Here is a 27,777-nt window from a genome sequence, read left to right on the forward strand (position 1 = left end):
ATGTCTGTCTACGGCGGCCTTTCTCAATAGCAAGGATATGCTCACTAAGTCTGTACATAGTCAAAGCTTTCCTTTTTACATAGTCAAAGTTTGGATCAGTCACAGTGGTCAGGTATTCTGCCACTGTGTACTCTCTGTTTAGGGCCAAATAGCATTCTAGTTTGCTCTGTTTTTTGTTAATTCTTTCCAATGTGTCAAGTAATTATCTTTTTGTTTTCTCATGATTTGGTTGGGTCTAATTGTGCTGCTGTCCTGGGGCTCTGTGGGGTGTGTTTGTGAACAGAGCCCCAGGACCAGCTTGCTTAGTTAAGGGACTCTTCTCCAGGTTCATCTCTCTGTAGGTGATGGCTTTGTTATGGAAGGTTTGGGAATCGCTTCCTTTTAGGTGGTTGTAGAATTTAATGGCTCTTTTCTGGATTTTGATAATTAGTGGGTATCGGCCTAATTCTGCTCTGCATGCATTATTTGGTGTTCTACGTTGTACACTGAGGATATTTTTGCAGAATTCTGCATGCAGAGTCTCAATTTGGTGTTTGTCCCATTTTGTGAAGTCTTGGTTGGTCAGCGGACCCCAGACCTCACAACCATAAAGGGCAATGGGCTCTATGACCGATTCAAGTATTTTTAGCCAGATCCTAATTGGTATGTTGAAATTTATGTTCCTTTTGATGGCATGCCCTTCCTTGCCTTGTGTCTCAGATGTTCCCTTTGATGGCACAGAAGGCACTTCTTGCATTGTCTCAGATCGTTCACAGCTTTGTGGAAGTTACCTGTGGCGCTGATGTTTAGGCCGAGGTATGTATAGGTTTTTGTGTGCTCTAGGGCAACAGTGTCTAGATGGAATTTGTATTTGTGGTCCTGGCGACTGGACCTTTTTTGGAACACCATTATTTTGGTCTTACTGAGATTTACTGTCAGGGCCCAGGTCTGACAGAATCTGTGCAGAATATCTAGGTGCTGCTGTAAACCCTCCTTGGTTGGTGACAGAAGCACCAGATCATCAGCAAACAGTAGACATTTGACTTTGGATTGTAGTAGGGTGAGGCCGGGTACTGCCGACTTTTCTAGTGCCCGCGCCAATTCTCTCTCTCAGACACGTATAGTTACTGTTTGTAATGCAGTGTCCCCTGAGCCGCCCTCCTTCTCATCACTAGTCAGCAGTAGTGGTGGTGGGGCTGTGTGTGTGTGTGTGTGTGTTAGTTGTGGTGTGTGAATGTGTGCAGTGTTGGTGGTGTGTGCAATGTGTGTGTGTGTGTGTGTGTGTGTGTGTGTGTGTATGGTGTGTATGTGTGGTGTGTGTGCATAGCCACAGGTAGCTGTAATGGAATGCTAATGTGCTGAGCTGAACTTGTCTCTGCAGTGTTACTACACAACAGAACAGACAGGGACATGGTGCGTTGCGTTGCCACGGCTAATCTGCTACTGCAAGGCCTTCTGGGTGTGTGCCATGGCCCTCTCCTCTCTCTTGGTAGACTGGACTGGGCCTCTGTCCCAAATGGCACCCTATTCCCTTTATAGTTTGACCCATAAGGCTTTGGTCAAAAGTAGTGGACTATAAAGGGAATAGGGGGCCATTTGGGACATAACCTCAGTCTGGTCTGGGTCTAACCTGGGTCTGGTCTGGATCTGGTCTGGGTCTAACCTGAGTCTGGTCTGGATCTGGTCTGGGTCTAACCTGAGTCTGGTCTGGATCTGGTCTGGGTCTAACCTGGGTCTGGTCTGGATCTGGTCTGGGTCTAACCTGAGTCTGGTCTGGATCTGGTCTGGGTCTAACCTGAGTCTGGTCTGGATCTGGTCTGGGTCTAACCTGGGTCTGGTCTGGATCTGGTCTGGGTCTAACCTGGGTCTGGTCTGGATCTGGTCTGGGTCTAACCTGAGTCTGGTCTGGATCTGGTCTGGGTCTAACCTGAGTCTGGTCTGGATCTGGTCTGGGTCTAACCTGGGTCTGGTCTGGATCTGGTCTGGGTCTAAACTGGGTCTGGTCTGGATCTGGTCTGGGTCTAACCTGAGTCTGGTCTGGATCTGGTCTTGTTCTAACCTGGGTCGAACCTGGGTCTGGTCTGGGTCGAACCTGGGTCTGGTCTGGGTCTAACCTGGGTTTGGTATGGATCTGGTCTTGTTCTAACCTGGGTCTGGTCTGGTCTGGGTCTAACCTGGGTCTGGTCTGGGTCTAACCTGGGTCTGGTCTGGGTCTAACCTGAGTCTGGTCTGGTTCTAACCTGGGACTGGTCTGGTCTGGGTCTAACCTGGGTCAGCTCTGGATCTAGTCTTGGTCTAACCTGGGTCTGGTCTGGGTTCTAACCTGGCAGGATCCACCCATCTTCTGGCTGGGTGGCTAGTTGGCACTGTGTGGTCTGGCCGGGCTGCGAGCGCCATGCAATGCCATCTTGGGCAACGACTCAAATGGCCCCAGAGCGAACAGAATATAACCCCTCCTCTCCTCCCTCTCTTCCTCTTCCATCTGATAACCCATCCTTCCTTCTTTCCCTCCTCCTTTTCATCCCTCCCTTGCTGCTTAGCGCCCCCCAGGCTAATCGCTCGACTGTGCCCTGGAGAAAAGGCAGTCTGACACAATTTGACTAAGAGGCTGTCGGCCTGGTCCCCTGTAGATGAATACTGAGCAGGCGAGACTCCAACACCCAATATCTCTCTCTTTCTTTCTCTCTTCTTTCTTTCTTTCTTTCTTTCTTTCTTTCTTTCTTTCTTTCTTTCTTTCTTTCTTTCTTTCTTTCTTTCTTTCTTTCTTTCTTTCTTTCTTTCTTTCTTTCTTTCTTTCTTTCTTTCTTTCTTTCTTTCTTTCTTTCTTTCTTTCTTTCTTTCTTTCTTTCTTTCTTTCTTTCTTTCTTTCTTTCTTTCTCTCTCTCTCTCTCTCTCTTTCTCTGTTACTGGAATGAGATGAGAAGTGGACGGTGAATAGTGGGATGAAATCACATGCGCTGAATACAACAGGTTTACAGTGAAATGTTGACTTACGAGCCCCTAACCGACAGTGCAGTTTCAAAAAATACGGATAAGAATAAGAGATAAAAGTAACAAGTAATTAAAGAGCAGCAGTAAAATAACAATAGTGAGACTATATACAGCGGGGGTACCGATACCGAGTCAATGTGCTGGGGCACCGGTTAGTTGAGGTAGTATGTACATGTAGGTAGAGTTATTAAAGTGACTAGCGATAGATGAAAACAGAGAGTAGCAGTGGTGTAAAGAGGAGGGGCACGGCAAATAGCCTGGGTAGCCATTTGACTAGATGTTCAGGAGTCTTATGGCTTAGAAGCCTCTTGGCCTTAGACTTGGTCGCTCCGGTACCGCTTGCCATGCGGAAGCAGAGAGAACAGTCTATGACGAGGGTGGCTGGAGTCATTGGCAAATTTTAGGGCCTTCCTCTGACACCGCCTGGTATAGAGGTCCTGGATGGCAGGAAGCTTGGCCTCAGTGATGTACTGGGGCCAGTGATGTACTTGTGTGTGTGTGTGTGTGTGTGTGTGTGTGTGTGTGTGTGTGTGTGTGTGTGTGTGTGTGTGTGGTGTGTGTGTGTGTGTGTGTGTGTGTGTGTGTGTGTGTGTGTGTGTGTGTGTGTGATCGTTCAGCCACGACTCCGTGAAGCATAAGATGTTACAGTTTTTAATGTCCCGTTGGTAGGTAGTTTAATCTTCCGCGTAACTCTGCGATGTTATTGTCCAAAGATTGCACGTTTGCAACTAGAATGGAGGCAAGTGGGGGTTTATTCGATCGTCTACGACTTCTCGGCCTCTCTTTTTCCGCCTCTTCTTCAACCAGATCACGGGGATTGGGGCCTGTTCCCGAGGAAGCAGTGTATCCTTCGCATCGGGCTCATCAGAGTCGTGAAAGGGAAAAAAGGATTCTGCCAGTCTGTGGTGAGTAATCGCAGTCCTGATGTCTAGAAGTCCACCCTCGTCATAAGAGACGGTTAGCGGCAACATTATGTACAAAATAAGTTAAAAAACTAGTTACAAAAAATGCAAATAAACAAACAAAAAACACAATTGGCTGGGGGCACGTAAAACGTCGGCCATCTTCTCCGGCGCCATCTTAAATCAGAGGCGAGAGGAAGATGGGGAGATTGTGATGGAGGTGTTATTTGTCCTACAAGCCCCATCGCCATCCAGTAGAGTAACATCATTCCTCCTTAAACAGACACACATAGGTAAATACACACACATCTGCATACACTCACACACCAGTAGAAGAAGTGAGCTGGGATATGAGAATCATAAAGAGATGGAGGATCCATGAGCAGCAGATGAAATGTAATTTCCAATATGAAAAGCCATCCTCCAACAACCTTGGACTTTCATGTAGAACAGAACAGCACTGTGAACTTACATCCAACAGCAGCAGTAGTAACAGCTATAGGTCTGCAATAGGACGTCTGCAAGAGGACGTGGCCTTAAACATCCCATTTTGATTCCTCTCTACGCTCTTAGAAAAAAAGGTGTTATCTAGAACCTTAAAGGTTCTTCGGCTGTCCCTATAGGAGAACCCTTTGAAGAACCCTTTATGGTTGCAGGTAGAACCCTTTTTGTTTCAGGTAGAACCCTTTTGGGTTCCATGAAGAACCATTTCTACAGAGGGTTCTATATTGTACCCAAAAGAGTTCTACCTGGAGCCAAAAAGGGTTCTACCTGGAACCAAAAAAGGCTCTCCTATGGGAACAGTGGAAGAAAAACTTTTGGAATCCCTTTTTTCTAAGAGTGTACACTATTACAGAATACAGGCTAGCTTTATCTGGGGTAAAAGAAGGCTGGTTTATGAGGGAAACTTGGTAAGACAAAAGTGCTGTGCTGCATTGTGTTGTGTGGGGTGTCGCCTGACAGTTCTGTTGACTGGAGGATCCTGTGTTTGGATGAGAGATGGATAGCAGTGAGAGAGTGGAGGAAGAGGAAGCCGGACTGATAGAGCAAGAGAAGATGAAGAGAGAAACAATGAGAAAGGGAGCCATGCTGTTTCTGTTTTCCATCAGCACGCACACACACACACACACACACACACACACACATACACACACACACACACAATGAGCTCTGAGAGGCTTGTCTTGTTGAGGAGTAGTGAAAGTGTCTGAGTTTTTGTACAGATCCAATGATAGAGTACATAACTATACTTGTACCAGTTTGTCGCTCTTAAGTGTGATCATTATTTCCCCATAGGTCCTTTTCAAATAAAGCAGCATGGGTTGTCCTTGAAAGTGTGTGGGTCAGGGCAGACACCTGTGTTATGACCAGGACATAGACTTAGAAGTGATTACAGTTTTATTACGTAGAAAAAATATATACTTTACAGTATGTAGGTCTTTTATAGGGGTTGACCAAGGGGCAGAGAGAGAGAGCATCAACTCTCTGTCCTTGTCTTGTGTTAATATTGTTCTTTATGTAGCTGTTGTTTTTAACAACTGTTTCATGTACAGTACCAGTCAAACGTTTAGACACACCTACTCATTCAAGGGTTTTTCTTCATTTGATTCTATTTTCTACATTGTACAATAATAGTGAAGACGTCAAAACTATGAATTAACATATGGAATCATGTAGTAACCAAAAAAGTGTTAAGCAAATCAAAATATATTTTATATGAGATTCTTCAAAGTAGCCACCTTTTGCCTTGATGACAGCTTTGCACACTCTTGGCATTCTCTCAACCAGCTTCATGAGGTAGTTACCTGGAATGCATTTCAATTAACAGGTGTGCCTTGTTAAGTTCATTTGTGGAATTTCTTTCCTTCTTAATGCGTTAAGAATCCATTTTGAAAATATATATTTTGATTTGTTTAATACTTTTTGTGTTACTACATGATTCCATATGTCTTATTTCATAGTTTTGATGCATCCAAACTTTTGACTTGTACTGTAGGTATTTTCCCTGTAAAGATGGATGAATACAGCTGTAGAGCTGAAGAGTTTGTAGACAGCAGGTACACTGAAGAAGCAGGCACCAGACACCAGGCACCAGACATCAGACACCAGACATCAGACACCAGGCACCAGACCTCAGACACCAGATGCTTCTCTACCACTGTAGTGCTCACCTTTGAGAATTCCTCCACATGCGCGTGCGTGTGCACACACACACACACACACACACACACACACAAAGCTCCTCTCTCTCTCCCTGCCACTTTCACCGCTTTTGTGCTTTCTGCTGTCTCACGCTCTCTCTGCCTGCCCATTCCTTTCTCTCTTTAGCTCCATCCATTTCTCTTTCTATGGTATATTATATATCTATCTGGTCTGCCTTAGCCTAGGTCCCACGGACATAGTGCTTCTACTGTATGGCATCTTATTGTGCTAGTCCTCATGGACCTCTCAAAGCTTTGTCAAACACACAGCAAGCTGAGCAGGAGTTTATTAGGCTGAAAACAACAGGACACATTCAGGTTTGGCCATGTTTCATATCCCAATGATACACTGCTGTGCTCTGGCCTGGCCTCTGTCAAGGTTAAACAACACACTCATTCACAGTCTCTCTCTCTGTCTCTCTCTCTCTCTCTGTCTCTCTCTCTCTCTCTCTCACTCTCTGTCTCTCCTCTCACTCTACATTTATCGCTCTCTAGCTCTTTTGCTCCTCTCTCCTTTTGATCTCTTTCTCTATTTCTCTCCCTCTCTCCTTCTCCCTCTGTTCCTCCTCTCTCCCTGTTTGTTCCCCCCTCCTCTTCTGCCTCTAGTTATGTTGATGTTTTTCCATCCTCTCTCTTCCCACCTGTCCTTTCCCACTCCCTCTCTCTCCCTCCCTCTATCCCTCCTTCTCACTCCCTTCTACCGTGCCCTAGTCAGGTTGATGTGTGAATACAGAGGGTGACTGTGGAGAGGCCATTATGCGTTGTTACTGCCAGTCAGCTGTCCTGGCGTCTGACCAGTGGCGTGACCGTACACTTTAATAATGCAAGGCTGTTGATCACTCTAAATGATTGATGATGGAGAGGTCTCAGTGATAACACACACCGCAGAACACAACACTACTCATAGTATCACTCAACTTTTTTTTCTCTCTCATGCTTTCATCCTCTTTTAAACGCTTTCCGCTCCACTCTCTCTTTGGTTTGATATCATCTTGCCAGTGAACTGTTGTGTGGTTGTGTGTAATGCACTGTAATATAGTCTACTGGACACACATCCAAACATGGCATAGGAGCTGGATAAGAAAGGTATACAGATGTGTCTCACTCTGTCTCTCTATCTCTCTGTGTGGTGTCATCCTGCCGGTCAACCTTTGTGTGGTTGTGTTTATTGGTCTAAAACGATGGAAAGAGTAGCCTATATGTGCACTGGCAGGCCTGATAAAAGACGACGATGACACTGCCTATAGGGAGGAGGTCAAAGACCTGGCAGTGTGGCGCCAGAACAACAACTTCTCCCTCAACGTCAGCAAGACAAAAGAGCTGATCGTGGACTACAGGAAACGGAGTAGCCAAGCACGCCCCCATTCAAGCTGTAGTAGAGCTGGTCGGAAGCTTCAAGTTCCTCGGTGTCCACATCACTAAGGATCTATCATGGTCCACACACACCAACACAGTTGTGAAAAAGGCACGACAATGCCTCTTCCCCTTCAGGAGGCTGAAAAGATTTGGTATGGGCCCTCAGATCCTCAAGAACTTCTATAGCTGCACCATTAAGAGCATCTTGACTGGCTGTATCATCGCTTGATGTGGCAACTGCTTGGCATCCGACCAAAAGGCGCTACAGAGGGTAGTGCGCACGGCCCAGTACATCACTGGGGCTGAGCTCCCTGCCATCCAGGACTTCTATAGCAGGCGGTGTCAGAGGAATACCCCAAAAATTACTCCAGCCACCCAAGTCACAGACTGTTCTCTCTGCTACAGCACTGCAAGCAGTACCGATGCACCAAGTCTGGAACCAACAGGACCCTGAACAGCTTCTAACCCCAATGCATAACACTGCTAAATAGTTTGTTAAATAGTTAATCAAATAGCTTCCCGTACTGTCTGCATTGACCCTTTTTTACTGTTTTGACTCATCACATACGCTGCTACTACTGTTTATTATCTATCCTGTTGCCTAGTCATTTTGTTCCTAGTAATATGTACATATCTACCTCATTACCTCGTACCTCAGCACATCGACTCGGTACAGGTAACTTGTGTATATAGCCAAGTTATTACCTCGTACCTCAGCACATCGACTCGGTACAGGTAACTCGTGTATATAGCCAAGTTATTACCTCGTACCTCAGCACATCGACTCGGTACAGGTACCTTGTGTATATAGCAAGTTATTACCTCGTACCCCAGCACATCGACTCGGGAACAGGTCACTCGTGTATATAACCAAGTTATTACCTCGTACCCCAGCACATCGACTCGGTACAGGTACCTCGTGTATATAGCCAAGTTATTACCTCGTACCCCTGCACATCGACTCGGTACAGGTACCTCGTGTATATAGCCAAGTTATTACCTCGTACCCCAGCACATCGACTCGGTACAGGTACCTCGTGTATATAGCCAAGTTATTACCTCGTACCCCAGCACATCAACTCGGTACAGGTACCTCGTGTATATAGCCAAGTTATTACCTCGTACCCCAGCACATCGACTCGGTACAGGTACCTCGTGTATATAGCCAAGTTATTACCTCGTACCCCAGCACATAGACTCGGTACAGGTACCTCGTGTATATAGCCAAGTTATTACCTCGTACCCCAGCACATCGCCTCGTACAGGTGCCTCGTATATATAGCCAAGTTATTACCTCGTACCCCAGCACATCGACTCGGTACAGGTACCTCGTGTATATAGCCAAGTTATTACCTCGTACCCCAGCACATCGACTCGGTACAGGTACCTCGTGTATATAGCCAAGTTATTACCTCGTACCCCAGCACATCGCCTCGTACAGGTACCTCGTATATATAGCCAAGTTATTACCTCGTACCCCAGCACATCGACTCGGTACAGGTACCTCGTGTATATAGCCAAGTTATTACCTCGTACCCCAGCACATCGACTCGGTACAGGTACCTCGTGTATATAGCCAAGTTATTACCTCGTACCCCAGCACATCGCCTCGTACAGGTACCTCGTATATATAGCCAAGTTATTACCTCGTACCCCAGCACATCGCCTCGTACAGGTACCTCGTATATATAGCCAAGTTATTGTTTGTCATTTGTGTATCTATTATTACATGTTTTACTTTTCTTCTTCTATTATTTCTCTATTTTCTCTCTGCAATGTTGAGAATGGCCTGTAGGTAGGCCTTTCACTGTTATTCTCCACTAGGGCTGTGGCAGTCATGACATTTTGTCAGCTGGGGATTGTCAACCGAATAACTGCCAAGCAAATAACTGCCGGTCTCACAGTAATTGAACTTTAATTAGCATAAACACGTTTTGCATCTCCTTGCTTCCACGCATAGCCTACAAGCCACTGATGAAGACCTTTGGAGCATCTATATTTTTAAATGTCGAATAAATCCGTTTCATACAGCCTACACCATCACAATAAATATGTTATTTATTCTAGACAGGTCTAAAAAAACATGATATAAAGAAAATGTATTTCAGAAGAACATAATAGCATACTCTGAGTTGTCCTTATGTTAGGCCCAGATATGGCAATGACATATTGCTGTGGGCTACACTAGTTCACTTAACAGACAAGATTTGCTTAGAATTCTGTTGCATTATATATTATTATTTTTATAGTATGAAGAAAATTGAACATAGCTTAATGCTTAATAAAATAGAAAGGATATTTTATCCAAACGATTTCAAAGGAAGTGCGCACATGTGGCTATTCTGTGGCTATATGTGGCTATATGTTTTGATGTTCAATACATTCTAAGGCTGCATGATTGGACTCTAAAGAGGATTTGAAAAAAGTAGCAAGCTGCATACACTTCATCAGTCTCTCATTCACAATTTGACAAGCAATTGATAATATTCTCTCCAGGCCTCAAATTTCCCGGCGACATCCCCCTTGTGTGGCCGTAATACCCCCTAAAAAATCCATGCCTTTTGCAGCCAAAGTGACTGTTGTGCCCTTGGGCTGAATATAATAGGCTAATTATAATTCCCTTCTCCCGGCTGACGTGCTCCAAAGCACCTCTCACTCACATGGCTCTCTCAGATGTAGCCAATGCCCATCACGTGATTGGGTCCTTCTCACAGGCATTTCAGCTAAGTAGGCTACAAGTGAATGAAGACAGACACATTGGGGATGCAACTGCATGCATCCCTGTGATGGAATTCCCAGGCGCATATTAAAGATGTTAGAACTGTCCACATTCAGCCTACTTTATTTCAGCCAACAGCGCAACTCTAGCATATGTCAATCTATTATGTCCTATAGTACTCTGGGACTGTTGTGGGATGCAATAGATCCGAAATTAATACAAAAACATTTTAAAGCAACGAGGCTGATCCTTTAGCCTGTAATGTTGATAAACTATTAGGGAATTTCTTGACATTATACATTATAGCACAGCAATGCGCACATGGCCGTAGGCTATAAGTGTGAATGTTCCAAAATGCAATCAATTATCGGGGAAACAGTGTTCTTGAAAGTGACGACAAATGTGATTATGCATGTATGGTGCTTTTTTAGGGTGAAAATGATCTTCCCTAAACTTTAAACTTACTCGCAGCCTATGTTTGCCATTTAGGCTCTACACCAGTTGTTAAGCAGATTAATGTGCTTAATTTTAACCTCTACAGGATCGTGGGTTTCCCGCGGGATGGTTGAGCTAAAGTAGGCTAATGTGATTAGCATGAGATTGTAAGTAACAAGAAAATAGACATATCTGATATTGGCAGAAAGCTTATATTCTTGCAAATCTAACTGCACTGTCCACTGTACAGTAGCTATTACAGTGAAAGAAAACATGCTATAGTTTGAGGAGAGTGCACAGTTATGAACTTGAAAATGTATTAATAAACCAATTAGGCACATTTGGGCAGTCTTGATACAACCTTTTGAACAGAAATGCAATGGTTCATTGGATCAGTCAAAACTTTGCACATTTAATTTTTGAATTTAATTTTTATTTCACCTTTATTTAACCAGGTAGACAAGTTGGGAACAAGTTCTCATTTACAACTGCGACCTGGCCAAGATAAAGCAAAGCAGTTCGACACATATAACAACACAGAGTTACACATGGAGTAAAACAAAACAAAAACATAAAAAAACATACAGTCAATAAAAATAAGTCTATATACAATGTGAGCAAATGAGGTGAGATAAGGGAGGTAAAGGCAATAAATAGACCATGGTGGCGAAGTGAATACAATATAGCAATTTAAACACTGGAATGGTAGATTTGACAGTAGATGAGTGTGCAAAGTAGAAATACTGGGGTCTAGCCTGTAGAAAGCTGATGGGATCCTCCTCTTTTTAATAGAGGCCATCAAAACTCTGTTTTCTTACACAATCGCATAGCCTATAAAAATGTAGCGCAACATGATCTCATGGGCACTAATGAAGTGTTTGATTATATTTTAAATTAAATTTGCTTTGATGTCAGAGTGATTAGAGGGACAATAGAGTGCTAAGTACCAGGCATTTAGCAAGTTTGGTAGGCTGCTAATGACCATCAGCAGCATCAGAGCTTGGAGAAGCCTAATTACTGTGACTAAACATTGGACAGGAGCTGTCGTGGCAGTCATCATGTTTGTTTGCGTACTGGGAGCAGCAGAGAATGTGTGGACATTACTCTTACTTTAGTCTGTCATAAACTATTTCCTATTTGGTGAGCTGACCACGTATGTATTGTTATGGCCTGTCATGCTCATAGACTATATCTTAGACTTTATCATACTCATAGACCATATCATACTCATAAACTATATCATAGACTATATCATACTCATAGACTATATCATACTCATAGACTATATCATAGACTATATCATACGCATAAACTATATCATACTCATAGACTATATCATAGACTATATCATACTCATAGACTATATCATAGATTATATCATACTCATAGACTATATCATACTCATAAACTATATCATAGACTAGATCATGCTCGTAGGCTATATCATAGACTATATAATACTCATAGACTATATCATACTCATAGACTATATCATAGACTATATCATACTCATAGATTATATCATAGACTATATCATACTCGTAGACTATATCATACTCATAAACTATATCATAGACTATATAATACTGATAGACTATATCATAGACTATATCATACTCATAGACTATATCATACTAGTAGACTATGTCATACTAGTAGACTATATCATACTCATAGACTATATCATAGAATATATCATACTCATAGACCATATCATAGACTATATCATACTCATAGACTATATCATACTAGTAGACTATATCATAGACTATATCATACTCATAGACTATATCATACTCATAGATTATATCATAGACTATATCATACTCATATATTATATCATACTCATGGACTATATCATAGACTATATCATACTCATAAACTATATCATAGACTATATAATACTGATAGACTATATCATAGACTATGTCATACTCATAGACTATATTATACTCATAGACTATATCATACTTACAGACTATATCATACTCATAGACTATATCATACTTACAGACTATATCATACTTATGGACTATATCATACTCATAGACTATATCATACTAGTAGGCTATATCATACTCATAGACTATATCATACTCAAAAACCAGGGTTCTCCAACTCCAAATATGGCCCGCCATCAATATTACTTGTCCCCTCAAATCCCCTCAAATGAATTATGAATATTCTTTTCATAAAAAAAATATATAATCCAAGAAAATCTCAAACCCGAGATGCAAAAACTCCCAAATGCAATTTCCCAATAAGGAAGTTCCCCTACCTAAATAATGCAAAAGTTACATGTTAACTTCATTCATGAAGAGAGAGAATACAGGAGACAGTCATATAATAAAGCAGGCAGCGGACCATTTTGTGGTGCTGAAATGTAAAGCTGCAGCCACAGTGCAATCAATAGGAGGTGAACAGTCCCTGGTGCTGAAAATATAGCTAACTTGTTATGCAAGTGTTGCACAGCAACAGATGGATAAAACCTATACCAGTCGAGTAATTCATTTCAACAATAATCTTCATTTTAATTTGACTTTACAAATAACAAGAGGGCTTTATTGGAGTCTATTTTTCCGAGCCTAGGCCTATATAAAATAACTTAACTGGCTGAGGTAGGCTATGAGGCTTAACAGCATCTTTTACAATAAAAAATATTTGTCCTAATATAAGTGTGATACTTCCATATAGGCCACTAAGTGATTTACTCAATGGGGTAAAGTTGCATTTCCCCTCGGACATGATCTTTTAGATGTCGCGTGAGATGGGTGTGATTTTGAATGCACAGGCTGTCCTCAGAGGACTTATGTAAAAAGACAGTTGCTGTCGTCAATCTACACTGCGTTCATAGAGGAAAATGCTGGGGTCTAGCCTGTAGAAAGCTGATGGGATCCTCCTCTTTTTAATAGAGGCCATCAAAACTCTGTTTTCTTACACAATCGCATAGCCTATAAAAATGTAGCGTTACATGATCTCATGGGCACTAATGAAGTGTTTGATTATATTTTAAATTAAATTTGCTTTGATGTCAGAGTGATTAGAGGGACAATAGAGTGCTAAGTACCAGGCATTTAGCAAGTTTGGTAGGCTGCTAATGACCATCAGCAGCATCAGAGCTTGGAGAAGCCTAATTACTGTGACTAAACATTGGACAGGAGCTGTCGTGGCAGTCATCATGTTTGTTTGCGTACTGGGAGCAGCAGAGAATGTGTGGACATTACTCTTACTTTAGTCTGTCATAAACTATTTCCTATTTGGTGAGCTGACCACGTATGTATTGTTATGGCCTGTCATGCTCATAGACTATATCTTAGACTTTATCATACTCATAGACCATATCATACTCATAAACTATATCATAGACTATATCATACTCATAGACTATATCATACTCATAGACTATATCATAGACTATATCATACGCATAAACTATATCATACTCATAGACTATATCATAGACTATATCATACTCATAGACTATATCATAGATTATATCATACTCATAGACTATATCATACTCATAAACTATATCATAGACTAGATCATGCTCGTAGGCTATATCATAGACTATATAATACTCATAGACTATATCATACTCATAGACTATATCATAGACTATATCATACTCATAGAGGAAAATGCGGACTCGCAGGTGTAAGTCGATCCAAACAATGTTAGTACATGAAATGCAAGATTCTTTATTGTGCTGTATTTCTCTGAACATGCCACCCAAAACGCACACAAGGACTCGGCACTCCTGAGTACATCCCTGAGATGACTCGATGTCTGGAATTCAATCAGCTCAGTTTGAATTATGGCCTCATCCAGTGAGGGTATCGTTTTCTTAACACGGGAGGAGACTTCTCCACCTGGGCAGACTGTGAAAGGTTTACATACAAACACAATGGTATCCTTGTGCGTGCTGTAGTCTTCAAATCTGGTGGAGAAGATGTCTGGTCCCTCTGTCTGTCGTTTTTCAGTGTGCTGAAGTGCAGTAGCCTTCCAGATGGCATGTCCAAATCGGGACAACTCAAGCTTCCTAGTGAAGGCCTTTTTCCACCATGTTTTCCCTCTTCCTTGTAACTGCAGATTTAACCCATTTAAGTGACAGAAGCTGTGTGTGTAGCTTGCAGTTAACGCCTCTGTCTGGGGCGGGAAGGCCACTTTTAAAGTTTCATGCTTAGATTCATAATGATGTCTGAGATTAAATTATTTGCAGACAGCAACATTTTTTTTTGCAAATAAGACACACTGGCTTGGCATTGGGAAACGATGGTAAGATGAACTTACTTTTGATACTTTTTGAAAGCAACATTTTGTCTTGCTATCAAGCTAATTATTTTTTGGGGTGGATGGTAGCCTAGTGGTTAGCGCGGCGGACTAGTAACCGAAAGGTTACAAGTTCAAATCCCCGAGTTGACAAGGTAAAAAACATCTGTCTTTCTTCCCCTGAACAAGGCAGTTAATCTAGGTTGTCATTGAAAATAAGAATTTGTTCTTAATTGACTTGCCTAGTTAAATAACAAATGTTGAAAACAATAGTATAGGCTACATATACCTGTTTTCCCCCATCAATCAATGCACAGAGAAATAGAAAAAAAAAGTAATTGAATGTAGATGTTGATTTTATGAGTGTATTCAGATCGAATTTATTATGTTATTGTCACTGTTTATTATGTACTAATCTGATGTGTTAAAATGTTACATTTTAGTGTAGGCCAATTAATTGTGCTAATATTATACACTAATTATGTTCTGGCCCGCCGACTATTAGCTCAGATTTTTTTGGCCTAAGGCTAAACCTAGTTGACGAACCCTGTCATAGACTATATCATACTCATAGACTATATCATAGTCATAGACTATATCATAGAATATATCATACTCATAGACTATATCATAGACCTCATCATACTCATAGACTATATCATACTCATAGACTATATCATACTCAGACTATATCATAGACTATATCATAGAATATATCATACTCATAGACTATATCATAGACCTCATCATACTCATAGACTATATCATACTCATAGACTATATCATACTCATAGACTATATCATAGACTATATCAAACTCAGACTATATCATAGACTATATCATACTCATAGACTATATCATAGACTATATCATACTCATAGACTATATCATAGACCTCATCATACTCATAGACTATATCATAGACCTCATCATACTCATAGACTATATCATACTCATAGACTATATCATAGACTATATCAAACTCAGACTATATCATAGACTATATCATACTCATAGACTATATCATAGACCATATCATACTCATAGACTATATCATTGACTATATCATACTCAGACTATATCATACTGATAGACTATATCATACTCATAGATTGTATCCCACAGGGAATATGTTTTTGTGAGACAGACAGACATACTATCACGTTTCAGGAAGGACCCAGATGCAGACAGTGTCAAAGAAACAAAAGTTTAATTCTAAAACAGAGTCGGGCAAATGACAGATCAAAGGGAGGCAGGGGTCAATAACCCAGAGAGGGTGTAAAGGGTCCAGAACGGCAGGCTCAGGGTCAGGTCAGGCAGGGGTCAATAACCCAGAGAGGGTGTAAAGGGTCCAGAACAGCAGGCAGTGTCAGGGCAGGCAGGGGTGGGTGGGTCAGGGTATAGAATGGCAGGCAGTCTCAGGGTCAGGGCAGGCAGGGTCAATAACCCAGAGAGGGTGTAAAGGGTCCAGAGCGGCAGTCTCAGGGTCAGGGCAGGCAGGGTCAATAACCCAGAGAGGGTGTAAAGGGTCCAGAACGGCAGTCTCAGGGTCAGGGCAGGCAGGGGTCAATAATCCAGTGAGGTGGGTCAGGGTATAGAACAGCAGGCTCAGGGTCAGGGCAGGCAGAACGGTCAAAACCGTGAAGGACTAGAAAACAGGAGCAAGAAACCGGCAGGATCAGGGGAACAAATGCTGGTAGGTTTCTCAAACAAAACATACTGGCAACAGACAAACAGAGAACACGGGTGTAAATACACAGGGGATAATGGGGAAGATGGGCGGCACCTGGACGGGGGTAGAGACAAGCACAAAGACAGGTGAAACAGATCAGGGTGTGACACAGACAGCATCTTTCTGTTATTGTAGTTTTCTGTTAATGGCTGTCTTCATCAGCCACTTCTGTTCTGTTCTGATGAATGTGTTCTTCACAGATGAGATATTCTGGAATATTAATCATGACATATTATCATTAATCATGACGCGTTGTCATTCTCCTGATGTTGCTTATTATGGAGAGTCGAAGACTGACACAGAGACACAGACTCGGATGAATCTGCTAAATCTGACATGTCTTGTCACTGCTTGTCTGCAAACAAATGACAACAATCAGCACACAACACCTGTAACCTGTTCTGCAGAAGCCGGGGCACTTGGATGAAGCCAGGTGTGTGTTCAGTTAGAAATGCGTTATGTAGAACAGATATGACTGTCTGTCGTGTTGAATAGGGGATCCTGTGAGGCTATTTCCACTGTTCCTTTCACCTTACTGGTTAACCCTACTGAAGTTTGTCACCAGGATGGGTGTTGTCAGTGCAGAGCTCAGAGTAGGAATGCTGACCTAGGATCAGTTTAGCCTTTTAGATAATAATGAATAAGATTACATAGGCGGGCACTCCTACTCTGAGAAGCTGTGTGGGCCTAGGTGTGTGTTTGTCATCCGGCTGGGTGTTGGCGGTTCAGAACTGAGCTGACACAGAGACCTTGTATCAGTCTGGGATGTGGTCCGCGGTCAGTGACAGGAGTGCGTGCATCAGCCCCTTCACACCAGAGTGAGCAACAGAATCTCTCAGGCTGAAGGGGAGTGGAAGTGACTGGTAGTGTTACAGAAGATGAGCATCACTATGCCCACGCTCAAGGACGAAAACTCTGCCCCTTTTCTCCTCTGTCTCTATGGACCTCATACTCCTCCAGGGTGATGATGTGTTAGTGCTAATGTAATATATCATATATATAATAATAGTAGAATTAAGCAATAAGGCCCTAGGGGGCGTGGTATATGGCCAATATACCACTGCTATGCACTGTTTCACTGCACGACGCAACGCGGAGTGCCTGGATACAGCTCTTAGCCGTGGTATATTGGCCATATACCACAAACCCCTGAGGTACATTATTGCTATCATAAACTGGTTACCAATGTAATAGGAAGAGTAGGAAGAATAAAAAATAAATGTTTTGTCATACTCGTGGTATACGGTCTGATATACCACGGCTGTCAGCCAATCAGCATTCAACGCTCGAACATGCCGGTTTCTAATAACATATATGACATTAAAGTAGATACACCAGTAGTTATGTAGCCTATACTCCTAAACTACCTGGTACAACACGGCCAGGAATCAGTATACTGAACTGCACATATCCACCAAAGCTCTTCACTGGACTGGATGACAATATCATCTTTATTAACATATTTCAAACACTTGTAGTACCACTCATCTAAAGACATGTGGTCTTGCACAATATACTTATACTACTGTATATGTCTTGTTACCAACTACAAAATATGATTCCCCCAAACATAGCTTGTGTAAAAAGTGTAAACTCGGTGTGGTAGCTAACAAGTGTGTTTCTATGTGTCTGCAGGTGTTCAACACCTACTGTAACGAGGACTATGACAGGAGGAATGAGGAGGTGGACCCGGTGGCCTCGTCAGCAGAGTACGAGCTGGAGAAGAGGGTGGAGAAACTGGAGCTGTTCCCTGTAGAGCTGGAGAAAGGTACATAGACCTGGGGCCGATCCCAAATAACCATATCCTCTAAGCACTATCTCTTCACTCCCTACCCCCTACACACTTCATGTACAGTGCTTTCAGAAAGTATTCACACCCCTTGACTTTATTCACAGTTTGTTCAGTTACAGCCTGAATTTAAAATGGATGAAATGTAGATTTTTTTGTCACTGGCCAACACACAACACCCCGTAATGTCAAAGTGGAATTGTTTTTAGGCATTTTTACCAAGTAATACAAAATTAAAAGCTAAAATGTCTTCAGTCAGTAAGTATTCAACCCCTTTGTAAGCCTAAATAAGTTCAGTAGTGGAAATGTGCTTGACAAGTCACATAATAAGTTGCATGGACTTACTCTGTGTGCAATAATAGTGTTTAACATGATGTTTTAATGGCTACCTCATCTCTGTACCCCACACATACACTTATCTGTAATGTCCCTCAATCAAGCAGTGAATTTCAAGCACAGATTCAACTACAAAGACCAGGGAGTTTTTCCGATGCCTAGTAACGAAGGACACCGATTGGTCGATGGGCCAAAAGAAAAAAGCAGACAGCGGCTGTGATAGGAGAAAACTGACGATGGATCAACAACATTGTAGTTACTCCACAATACCAACCTAAATGACAGAGTGAAAAGAAGGAAGCCTGTACAACATTTTTTTCTCTCCAAAACATGCATCCTGTTTGCAATAAGGCACTGCAAAAACTGCAAAAGATTTGGCAAAGAAATTAACTTCATGGCCTGAATACAAAACGTTATGTTTGGAGCAAATCCAACTCTTTACTAATTACCTCTCTTCATATTTTCAAGCATGGTGGTGGCTGCATCATCTTATGGGTACGCTTGTCATCAGCAAGGACTAGGGAGTTTTTTAGGATAAAAATTAATGGAATAGAGCTATTTTGCACAGGCAAAATCCTAGACGAAAACCTGGTTCAGTCTGCTTTCTACCAGACACTGAGAGACAAATTCACTTTTCAGCAAGACAAAAAACACAAGGTCAAATCTACACTGGAGTTGCTTACCAAGATGACATTCCTAAGTGGCCTAGTTACAGTTTTGACTTAAATCAGCTTGAAAATGTATGTCAAGGCTTGAAAATGACAGTCTGGCAATGATCAACAACCAATTTGAAGAATTTTGTACAATCCAGGTGTGCAAAGCTCTTAGCAACTTACCCACAACTGTTATCACTTCCAGAGGTGATTGTAACATGTACTGATTCAGGGTGTTGAATACTTATCAAATAAAGATCAATATTTTTTTCATATTTTTATTGCACTTTAAAATACAATTAAATTCAAATCACATTGTATTTGTCACATGCGCCGAATACAACAGGTGTAGACCTTACTGTGAAATGCTTACTTACAAGCCCTTAACCAACAATGCCGTTTTAAGAAAAATAAGAGTTAAGAAAAATATTTATTAAATGAACTAAAGTACAAAATTAAAGAGCAACAATAAAATAACAATAATGAGGCTATATACAGGGGTACAGGTACCGAGTTAATGTGCTGGGGGTACAGGTTAGTTGAGGTAATTGAGGTAATATATACATGTAGGTAGGGGTAGAGTGATTATGCATAGATAATAGATAATAAACAGCGAGTAGCTGTCAATGTAAATAGTCCGAGTAGCCATTTGATAAATTTTTCATCAGTCTTATAGCTTGTGGGTAGAAGCTGTTAATTCTTGGTGACAGGGGGCAGTATTTTCACGTCCGGATGAAATGCATGCCCAAATGCAACTGCCTGCTACTCATCCCCAGAAGATAAGAAGACATCTTATTAGTAGATTTGGATAGAAAACACTCTGAAGTTTCTAAAACTGTTTGAATCATGTCTGTGAGTATAACAGAACTTACCTAGTAGGCGAAACCCAGAGGACAAACCATTCTGTTGTTTTTTGAGGTCACTCTCTTTTCAATGGGGTTTCATTGGGAATCCAGATTTCTAAGGTACCTTCTTGCAGTTCCTACCGCTTCCACTGGATGTCAATAGTCTTTAGAAATTGGTTGAGGTTTTTCCTTTGTGTAATGAAGAAGTAGCACTGTTCAGAACGAGGGTAACTTGTAGTGTACTGTTAGATAGAGGCGCGTGACCAGAAAGCTAGCTGCAGTTTGTTTTCCTCCTGTATTGAACACAGATCATCCCGTCTTCAATTTTATCGATTATTTACGCAAAACAAATACCTAAAGTTGTATTACAAAAGTAGTTTGAAATGTTTTGGCAAAGTTTACAGGTAACTTGAGATATTTTGTAGTCATGTTGCGCAAGTTGGAACCGGTGTTTTTCTGGATCAAACGCACCAAATAAATGGACATTTTGGAAATATATAGACGGAATTAATCGAACAAAAGGACCATTTGTGATGTTTATGGGACATATTGGAGTGCCCACAAAAGAAGCTCGTCAAAGGTAAGGCATTAATTATATTTTTATTTCTGCGTTTTGTGTCGCGCCTGCAGGGTTGAAATATGCTTCTCTCTCTTTGTTTACTGGGGTGCTGTCCTCAGATAATAGCATATTTTGCTTTCGCCGAAAAGCCATTTTGAAATCTGACATGTTGGCTGGATTCACAAGTGTAGCTTTAATTTGCTATCTTGCATGTGTGATTTAATGAAAGTTAGATTTTTATAGTAATTTATTTGAATTTGGCGCTCTGCATTTTCCCTGGCTTCCCTGGCTTTTGGCAAGGTCCCACATATCCCAGAGAGGTTAAGGAGCCTTTTGGACCTAGATTTGGCGCTCCGGTACCGCTTGCTGTGTGGTAGCAGAGAGAACAGTCTATGACTAGTGGCTTGAGTCTTTGTTAATTTTTAGGGCCTTCCTCTGACACCGCCTGGTATAGTGGTCCTGGATGGCAGGAAGCTTGGCCCCAGTGATGCACTGGGCCGTACGCACTACCCTCTGTAGCGCCTTGTGGTCGGAGGCAGAGCAGTTGCCATACCAGGCGGTGATGCAACCATGCTCTCGATGTCGCAGCTGTAGAACTTTTTGAGGATCCTGGAACCCAAGCTAAATCTTTTCAGTCTCCTGAGGGGGAATAGGCATTGTAGTGCCCTCTTCACGACTGTCTTGGTGTGTTTGAACCATGATAGTTTGTTGGTGATGTGGACACCAAGGAACTTGAAGCTCTCAACTTGCTCCACTACAGCTCCGTCGATTAGAATGGGGGCGTGCTCGGCCCTCCTTTTCCTGTAGTCCATGATCATCTCCTTTGTCTTAATCACATTGAGATAGAGGTTGTTGTCCTGGCACCACACTTCCAGGTCTCTGACCTCCTCCCTATAGGCTGTGTCATTGTTGTCGGTGATCAGGCCTACCACCGTTGTGTCGTCTGCAAACTTAATGATGGAGTTGGAGTCATGCTTGGCCACGCGGTCATGGAGTAACAGGGAGTACAGGAAGGGACTAAGCATGCACCTCTGAGGTGCCCCCGTGTTGAGGACTAGCATGGCAGAGTACATGTCCTGGTAATCCATCTGTCCCTGCAGCCTTGTGAAGGTTGACCTGTTTAAAGGTCTTACCCACATCGGCTACGGTGAGTGTGATCACACAGTCGTCCGGGAACAGCTTGTGCTCTCATGCACGCTTCAGTGTTGCTTGCCTCGAAGCGCGCGTGGAAGTAATTTAGCTCGTCTGGTAGGCTTGTGTCACTGGGCAGCTCGCGGCTGGGCTTCCCTTTGTACTCCGTAATAGTTTGCAAGCCCTGCCACATCTGACGAGTGTCGAAGCCGGTGAAGTAGGATTCAATCTTAGTCCTGTAGTTACGATTTGCCTGTTTAATGATTTGTCTGAGGGCATAGTGGGATTTCTTATAAGCATCCGGGTTAGAGTCCTGCTCTTTGAAAGCGGCAGCTCTACCCTTTAGCTCAGTGCGGATGTTGCCTGTACGCACGGTCACTGTGGGGACAACGTCATTGATGCAGTTATTGATGAAGCTGGGGACGGATGTGGTATGCTTCTCAATGCCATCGGATGAGTCCCGGAACATAGTCCAGTCTATGCTAGCAATACTGTCCTGTAGCTTAGCATCTGCGTCATCTGACCACTTCCGCATTGAGCGAGTCACTGGTGCTTCCTGATTTAGTTTTTGCTTGTAAGCAGGAATCAGAAGGATAGTATTATGGTCAGATTTGCCAAATGGAGGGCGAGGGAGAGCTTTGTACACGTCTCTGTGTGTGGATTAAAGGTGGTCTAGAGTTTGTATTCCTCTTTTTGCACATGTAACATGCTGGTAGATTAATAGATATCCATCTATCCATCCATCCCTCGCCTCCTACCCACAGTCAGAGGGCTGACATTAAGGATGGTATTGACTGAAACACACACAGGGCACCCTCCCCCCTCTCTCTATGACACAAACACATACACACTTGCCATTGTATAACCCCTGTCTCTTCTCTGCCCAGATGACGATGGCCTTGGTATCAGTATCATAGGAATGGGAGTGGGTGCTGACGCCGGTCTGGAGAAACTTGGCATCTTCGTCAAGACTGTCATCGAGGGCGGGGCAGCTGAGAGAGATGACAGGTAAGAGCTCCCTGCTTCCTGAGAAGGTGCCAATTCAATCCCTGTACACACACACACATGCACACACACACACACACTAGTCCTCATGGCCCAGAGAGATTTAGCCGCAGGGGTCTGGGATTACAGTGAGGAGGGAGGCACGGCCTGAAATTTCAGCAACAGCTCTGGGATGTTATCACACTCTGCAGCTGCAGGAAACAGTGTGTGCATGTGTGTGCGTGGGTGGGTGCGTGGGTTAGTGTGCACGCATAATATAATATAACATAATATACTTCACGGGCATATCAAAGTTCCAGGGATCTCTGCGAGTGTTAAAGTTATGGCCCGTTTTATAAAGAGAAATTGGGATAGTAGACAATGTAACCAATCACAGCGCTCCTCTTACTTGTAACATTGCACATCCTGCAAGTCACCAGCAGAGAACGACCATTTTGAATCCATTTTCACATTCAGTCTGTTGGTAAGGCTTAAAAATTGGATCATAACTCTAAAAGTAGCAGAGATCCCAATCTGGAAATTTCATATGCACATAAACTATATTATGTTCAACAATGTATTTAAAAAAAATAATATTCATGTTTATATTTATTTTTAAACGAATATAAAACTATTAAACAAAATTATCAAAATACTACTCATATTACAGAGCAAGCGGTAAAGCTTCATATGACACCAATGTTTGCTTTGTAGCACCTACAGATGAAACACTATGGAGTCTTAAAGGAGGACTGGGTAAGGCCAAAATGTCCTAAATATGCCAACTTTGACCAATTATTTCTCAACTATGCTTTTAGATACACATGTCAAATATGTCCACAATCCTTCCTCCAAAGGACTCTTCTATGGATTACATTTCGTGAAGATCCCCCAAATCATGTTCTTTTTTGTCTGGGTTTCGTGAGGAATCACTCAACACAGAGATCAGGTTTCATAGTCACACATACACGGACGCATGCAGACACAGGGAGAGAGAGAAAACCCCTCTGCATCATCTTCCACTGAGCCTCTCAGTCTCACCCCACACCTCGCTTAAATCTGAGGGTTAATCGGAATGTGGTCTTGGTGAGAGATTTAATGTGAGACAGAGAGACCTGTGTGTGTGTGTCAAATCAAATCAATAAATCAAATCAAATTGTATTTGTCACGTACTTTGTAAACAACAGGTGTAGACTAACAGTGAAATGCTTACTTACGGGGCCATTCCTAACAATGCGGAGAGAAATAACATGTAACAATAAAAGTAATAATGAATGCACAATGAGTAACGATAACATGGCTATATACACGGGGTACCAGTACTGATTCGATGTGCTGGGGTATGAGGAAATGAGGTAGATATGTACATATAACTTGGAATAAATTGACTAGGCAACAGGATAAATAATAAACAGTAACAGCAGCGTATGTGTTGAGTCAAAAGGTTTATGCGTAAAGGGTCAATGCAGATAGTACGGGTAGCTATTGGTGAACTATTTAACTATTTTACTTCTACCCCCAACTATGGCTTGGTGGTAGAAGCTGTTCAGGGTCCTGTTGGTTCCAGACTTGGGGCATTGTTACCGCTTACCATGCGGTAGCAGAGAGAACAGTCTATGACTTGGGTGGCTGGCTACCGCCGGGTATAGTAGTCCTGGATGGCACTACCCTCTGTAGTGCCTTGCAGTCGGATGCCAAGCAGTTGTCATACCAAGCGGTGATACAGCCAGTCAAGATGTTCTCAATGGTGTAGCTGTATATCTTTTTGAGGATCTGAGGCCCCATGGGAAGAGGCATTGATGTGCCCTCTTCATGACTGTGTTGGTGTGTGTGGACCATGATAGATCCTTAGTGATGTGAACACAAGGAACTTGAAGCTCTCGACCTGCTCCACTACAACCTGGTTGATGTGAATGGGGGCATGCTCGGCCCCCATTCACATCAGTTATTTTTGTCTGACTTTGAGGAAGATGTTGTCCTGGCACCAGACTGCCAGGTCTCTGACCTCCCTATAAGCTGTCTCATCGTCATCGGTGATCAGGCCTACCACTGTTGTGTCGTCAGCAAACTTAATGATGGTGTTGGAGTCGTGCGTGGCCACGCAATTGTGGGTGAACAGGGAGTACAGGAGGGAACTAAGCACGCACCCTTGAGGGGCCCCCATGTTGAGGGTCAGCGTGGCGGATGTCTTGTTGCCTACCCTCACCACCTGGGGACGGGCCGTCAGGAAATCCAGGATCCAGTTGCAGAGGGAGGTGTTCAGTCTCAGGATCCTTAGCTCAGTGATGCGCTTGGAGGGCACTATGGTGTTGAACGCTGAGCTTTAGTAAGTGAACAGCATTCTCACATTGGTGTTCCTCTTGTCCAGGTTAGAGAGGGCAGTGTTGAGTGCATTAGAGATTGCATCACCTGTGGATCCATTGGGGCGGTATGTAAATTGGAGTGGGTCCAGGGTGTCTGGGATAGAGTTGATGTGAGCCAGGATCAGCCTTTCAAAGCATTTCATGGCTACAGATATGAGTGCTATGGAGCGATAGTCATTTTGTCAGGTGACCTTGGCTTTCTTGGGCACAGGGACTATGGTGGTCTACTTAAAACATGTAGGTATTACAGACTGGGTCAGGGAGAGGTTCAAAATATCAGTGAAGACACTTGCCAGCTGGTCAGTGTGTGCGCTGAGTACACATCCTGGTAATCCGTCTGGCCCTGCGCCCTTGTGAATGTTAACCTGTTTAAAGATCTTCCTCATACCGGCTGCAGAGAGAGTGCTCACACAGTCGTCCAGAACAGCTGGTGCTCTCATGCATGGTTCCGTGTTGCTTGCCTCGAAGCAAGCATAGAAGTCATTTAGCTCGTCTGGTAGGTATGTGTGTGTATATGTGTGTGCTTGCGTGCGTGCATGCGTGCACAGTGCTTAATAGTCTGGTCTCGCTCTGACAGGAAGGCACTGCTTCGGCCTACAGAGGTCTGTCTGGGGAGCCAATGTCTTCTCCGCCGGGGTCAGAGTCAGGATCAATTCCATTTAAATTCAGTCAATTCAGAAAAGTAAACTTATTTATGACTGAATTGACCCCAACCGTGTCCGGGCTTTGATGATTACTGTTGTCCTAGGCCCTGTATGAAAGAAAAGCCCTTAAAAGTGTCATATGCAACCACTCAATGTCACGTGAAGTGGTTGACAGTGTTGCAATGCTGATGGTTAGTCTGTCTGTCTGTGTTAGGTGCTTTGTATTCTGTCTGTCTGTCTTAAGTGGTTTGCATTCAGTCTGGCTGTCCCGACACCATACAGTATGTCAGTAATCATATCTGTGTTTGTCCACTGAGTTGTGGATGTGATGCCACAGTGATTCAGACTGTAAACTGCTGTTAGGTCAGACATTGTTAGGTTTGACACGTTTTAAGGGTACGTTTAAATTCTCAGAATAGCTTGGACATCCACTGTATTGATGCTTTGTTACATGGGTATTATAATGTTATTGTGACCATAGACGATCTATGAATAGAAAAGTGGGACTTATGAAAAAAAATGCCCTGGACTTTCACGCTAATGTTATCTAAATTAATTATTATATTTGAATTGTTAAATCAAAATGGAATTTTAAAATAGGCAGCCAATTCATTATTGTTTTGTTAAAGAACTGTCACCACAACAGCCTTGTCACAGGCTGTGAATGCGTCCCAAATGGCACAGTGTTCTCTATGGGCCCTGGTCAAATGTAGTGCACTAAATAGGGAATAGGGTGCCATTTGGTGATACAAACATTCTGATAACCTTGTTTCCTCTGTTGACCAAATTGGTGTTGGCTCACAAGCCCTGGGCGCTATCAAGCAGCGATAGCTACACATCCTGTCATGTCCAAGCTAACTCCACAGTGTGAATGTAATGCTTTCTGTCTGTTCGGCAGTAGTGCTGCTCCACTCTTGTAATGGAGAATGGTTGCCTCAAGACATGTCTAGCTGTACTATATTCAGTAGTTTGATAATTAGCTATTGCACCATTTTGCACCACTGAACACTCAGCTCACATCATGTGATAATACATTTTCAAAAGCAGATTATGAAATCTGACTTTGATTAGATATTTTCTAAGCATCCCTTACTCAACATTGACTTTTTTTTGTATCACTTTGCAAAGCACCACATCAGTGCATAGTCTACTACTGCACAGTGGATCATTTTATATATGTATATACACTACCGTTCAAAAGTTTGGGGTCACTTAGAGATGTCCTTGTTTTTGAAAGAAAAGCACATTTTTTGTCCATTGAAATAACATCAAATTGATCAAAAATACAGTATAAACATTGCTAATGTTGTAAATGACTATTATATCTGGAAATGGCCAATTTGTTATGGAATATCTACATAGGCGCACAGAGGCCCATTATCATCAATCATCATTCCTGTGTTCCAATGGCACATTGTGTTAGCTGATCCAAGTTTATCATTTTTAAAGGCAAATTGATCATTAGAAAACCCTTTTGCAATTATGTTAGCACAGCTGAAAACGGTTGTTCTGATTAAAGAAGCATTAAAACTGGCCTTCTTTAGACTAGTTGAGTGTCTGGAGCATCAGCATTTGTGAGTTCGATTACAGGATCAAAATGGCCAGAAGAAAATCACTTTCTTCTGAAACTTGTCAGTCTATTCTTGTTCTGAGAACTGAAGGCTATTCCATGTGAGAAATTGCCAAGAAACTGAAGTTCTTGTACAGTGCTATGTACTACTCCCTTCACAGAACAGCCTAACCAGAATAGAAAGAGGAGTGGGAGGCCCGGATGCACAACTGAGCAAGAAGACAAGTACATTAGAGTGTCTTTTGGCCCATTCCCCCTGACAGAGCTGGTGTAACTGAGTCAGGTTTGTCGGCCTCCTTGCTCGCACACACTTTT

At 42.6% G+C, this 27,777-nt stretch overlaps 1 protein-coding gene across 4 annotated transcripts in view; it reads left to right on the plus strand.

Annotated features, from left to right (window-relative positions):
- The window catches only part of LOC109903382 (neurabin-1-like), a 98,597-nt gene that overhangs the window by 34,247 nt on the left and 36,573 nt on the right, over window positions 1-27,777 (plus strand). For all 4 annotated transcript variants that reach the window (XM_031788904.1, XM_031788903.1, XM_031788905.1 and 1 more), the window contains exons 3-4: window positions 18,224-18,356; window positions 22,789-22,909. In XM_031788904.1, the coding sequence (XP_031644764.1) occupies window positions 18,224-18,356; window positions 22,789-22,909 (254 nt within the window). The remainder of the gene's footprint in view (window positions 1-18,223; window positions 18,357-22,788; window positions 22,910-27,777) is intronic.

The sequence above is a fragment of the Oncorhynchus kisutch genome, linkage group LG14, assembly GCF_002021735.2.
Source record: "Oncorhynchus kisutch isolate 150728-3 linkage group LG14, Okis_V2, whole genome shotgun sequence".
NCBI lineage: Eukaryota > Metazoa > Chordata > Actinopteri > Salmoniformes > Salmonidae > Oncorhynchus > Oncorhynchus kisutch.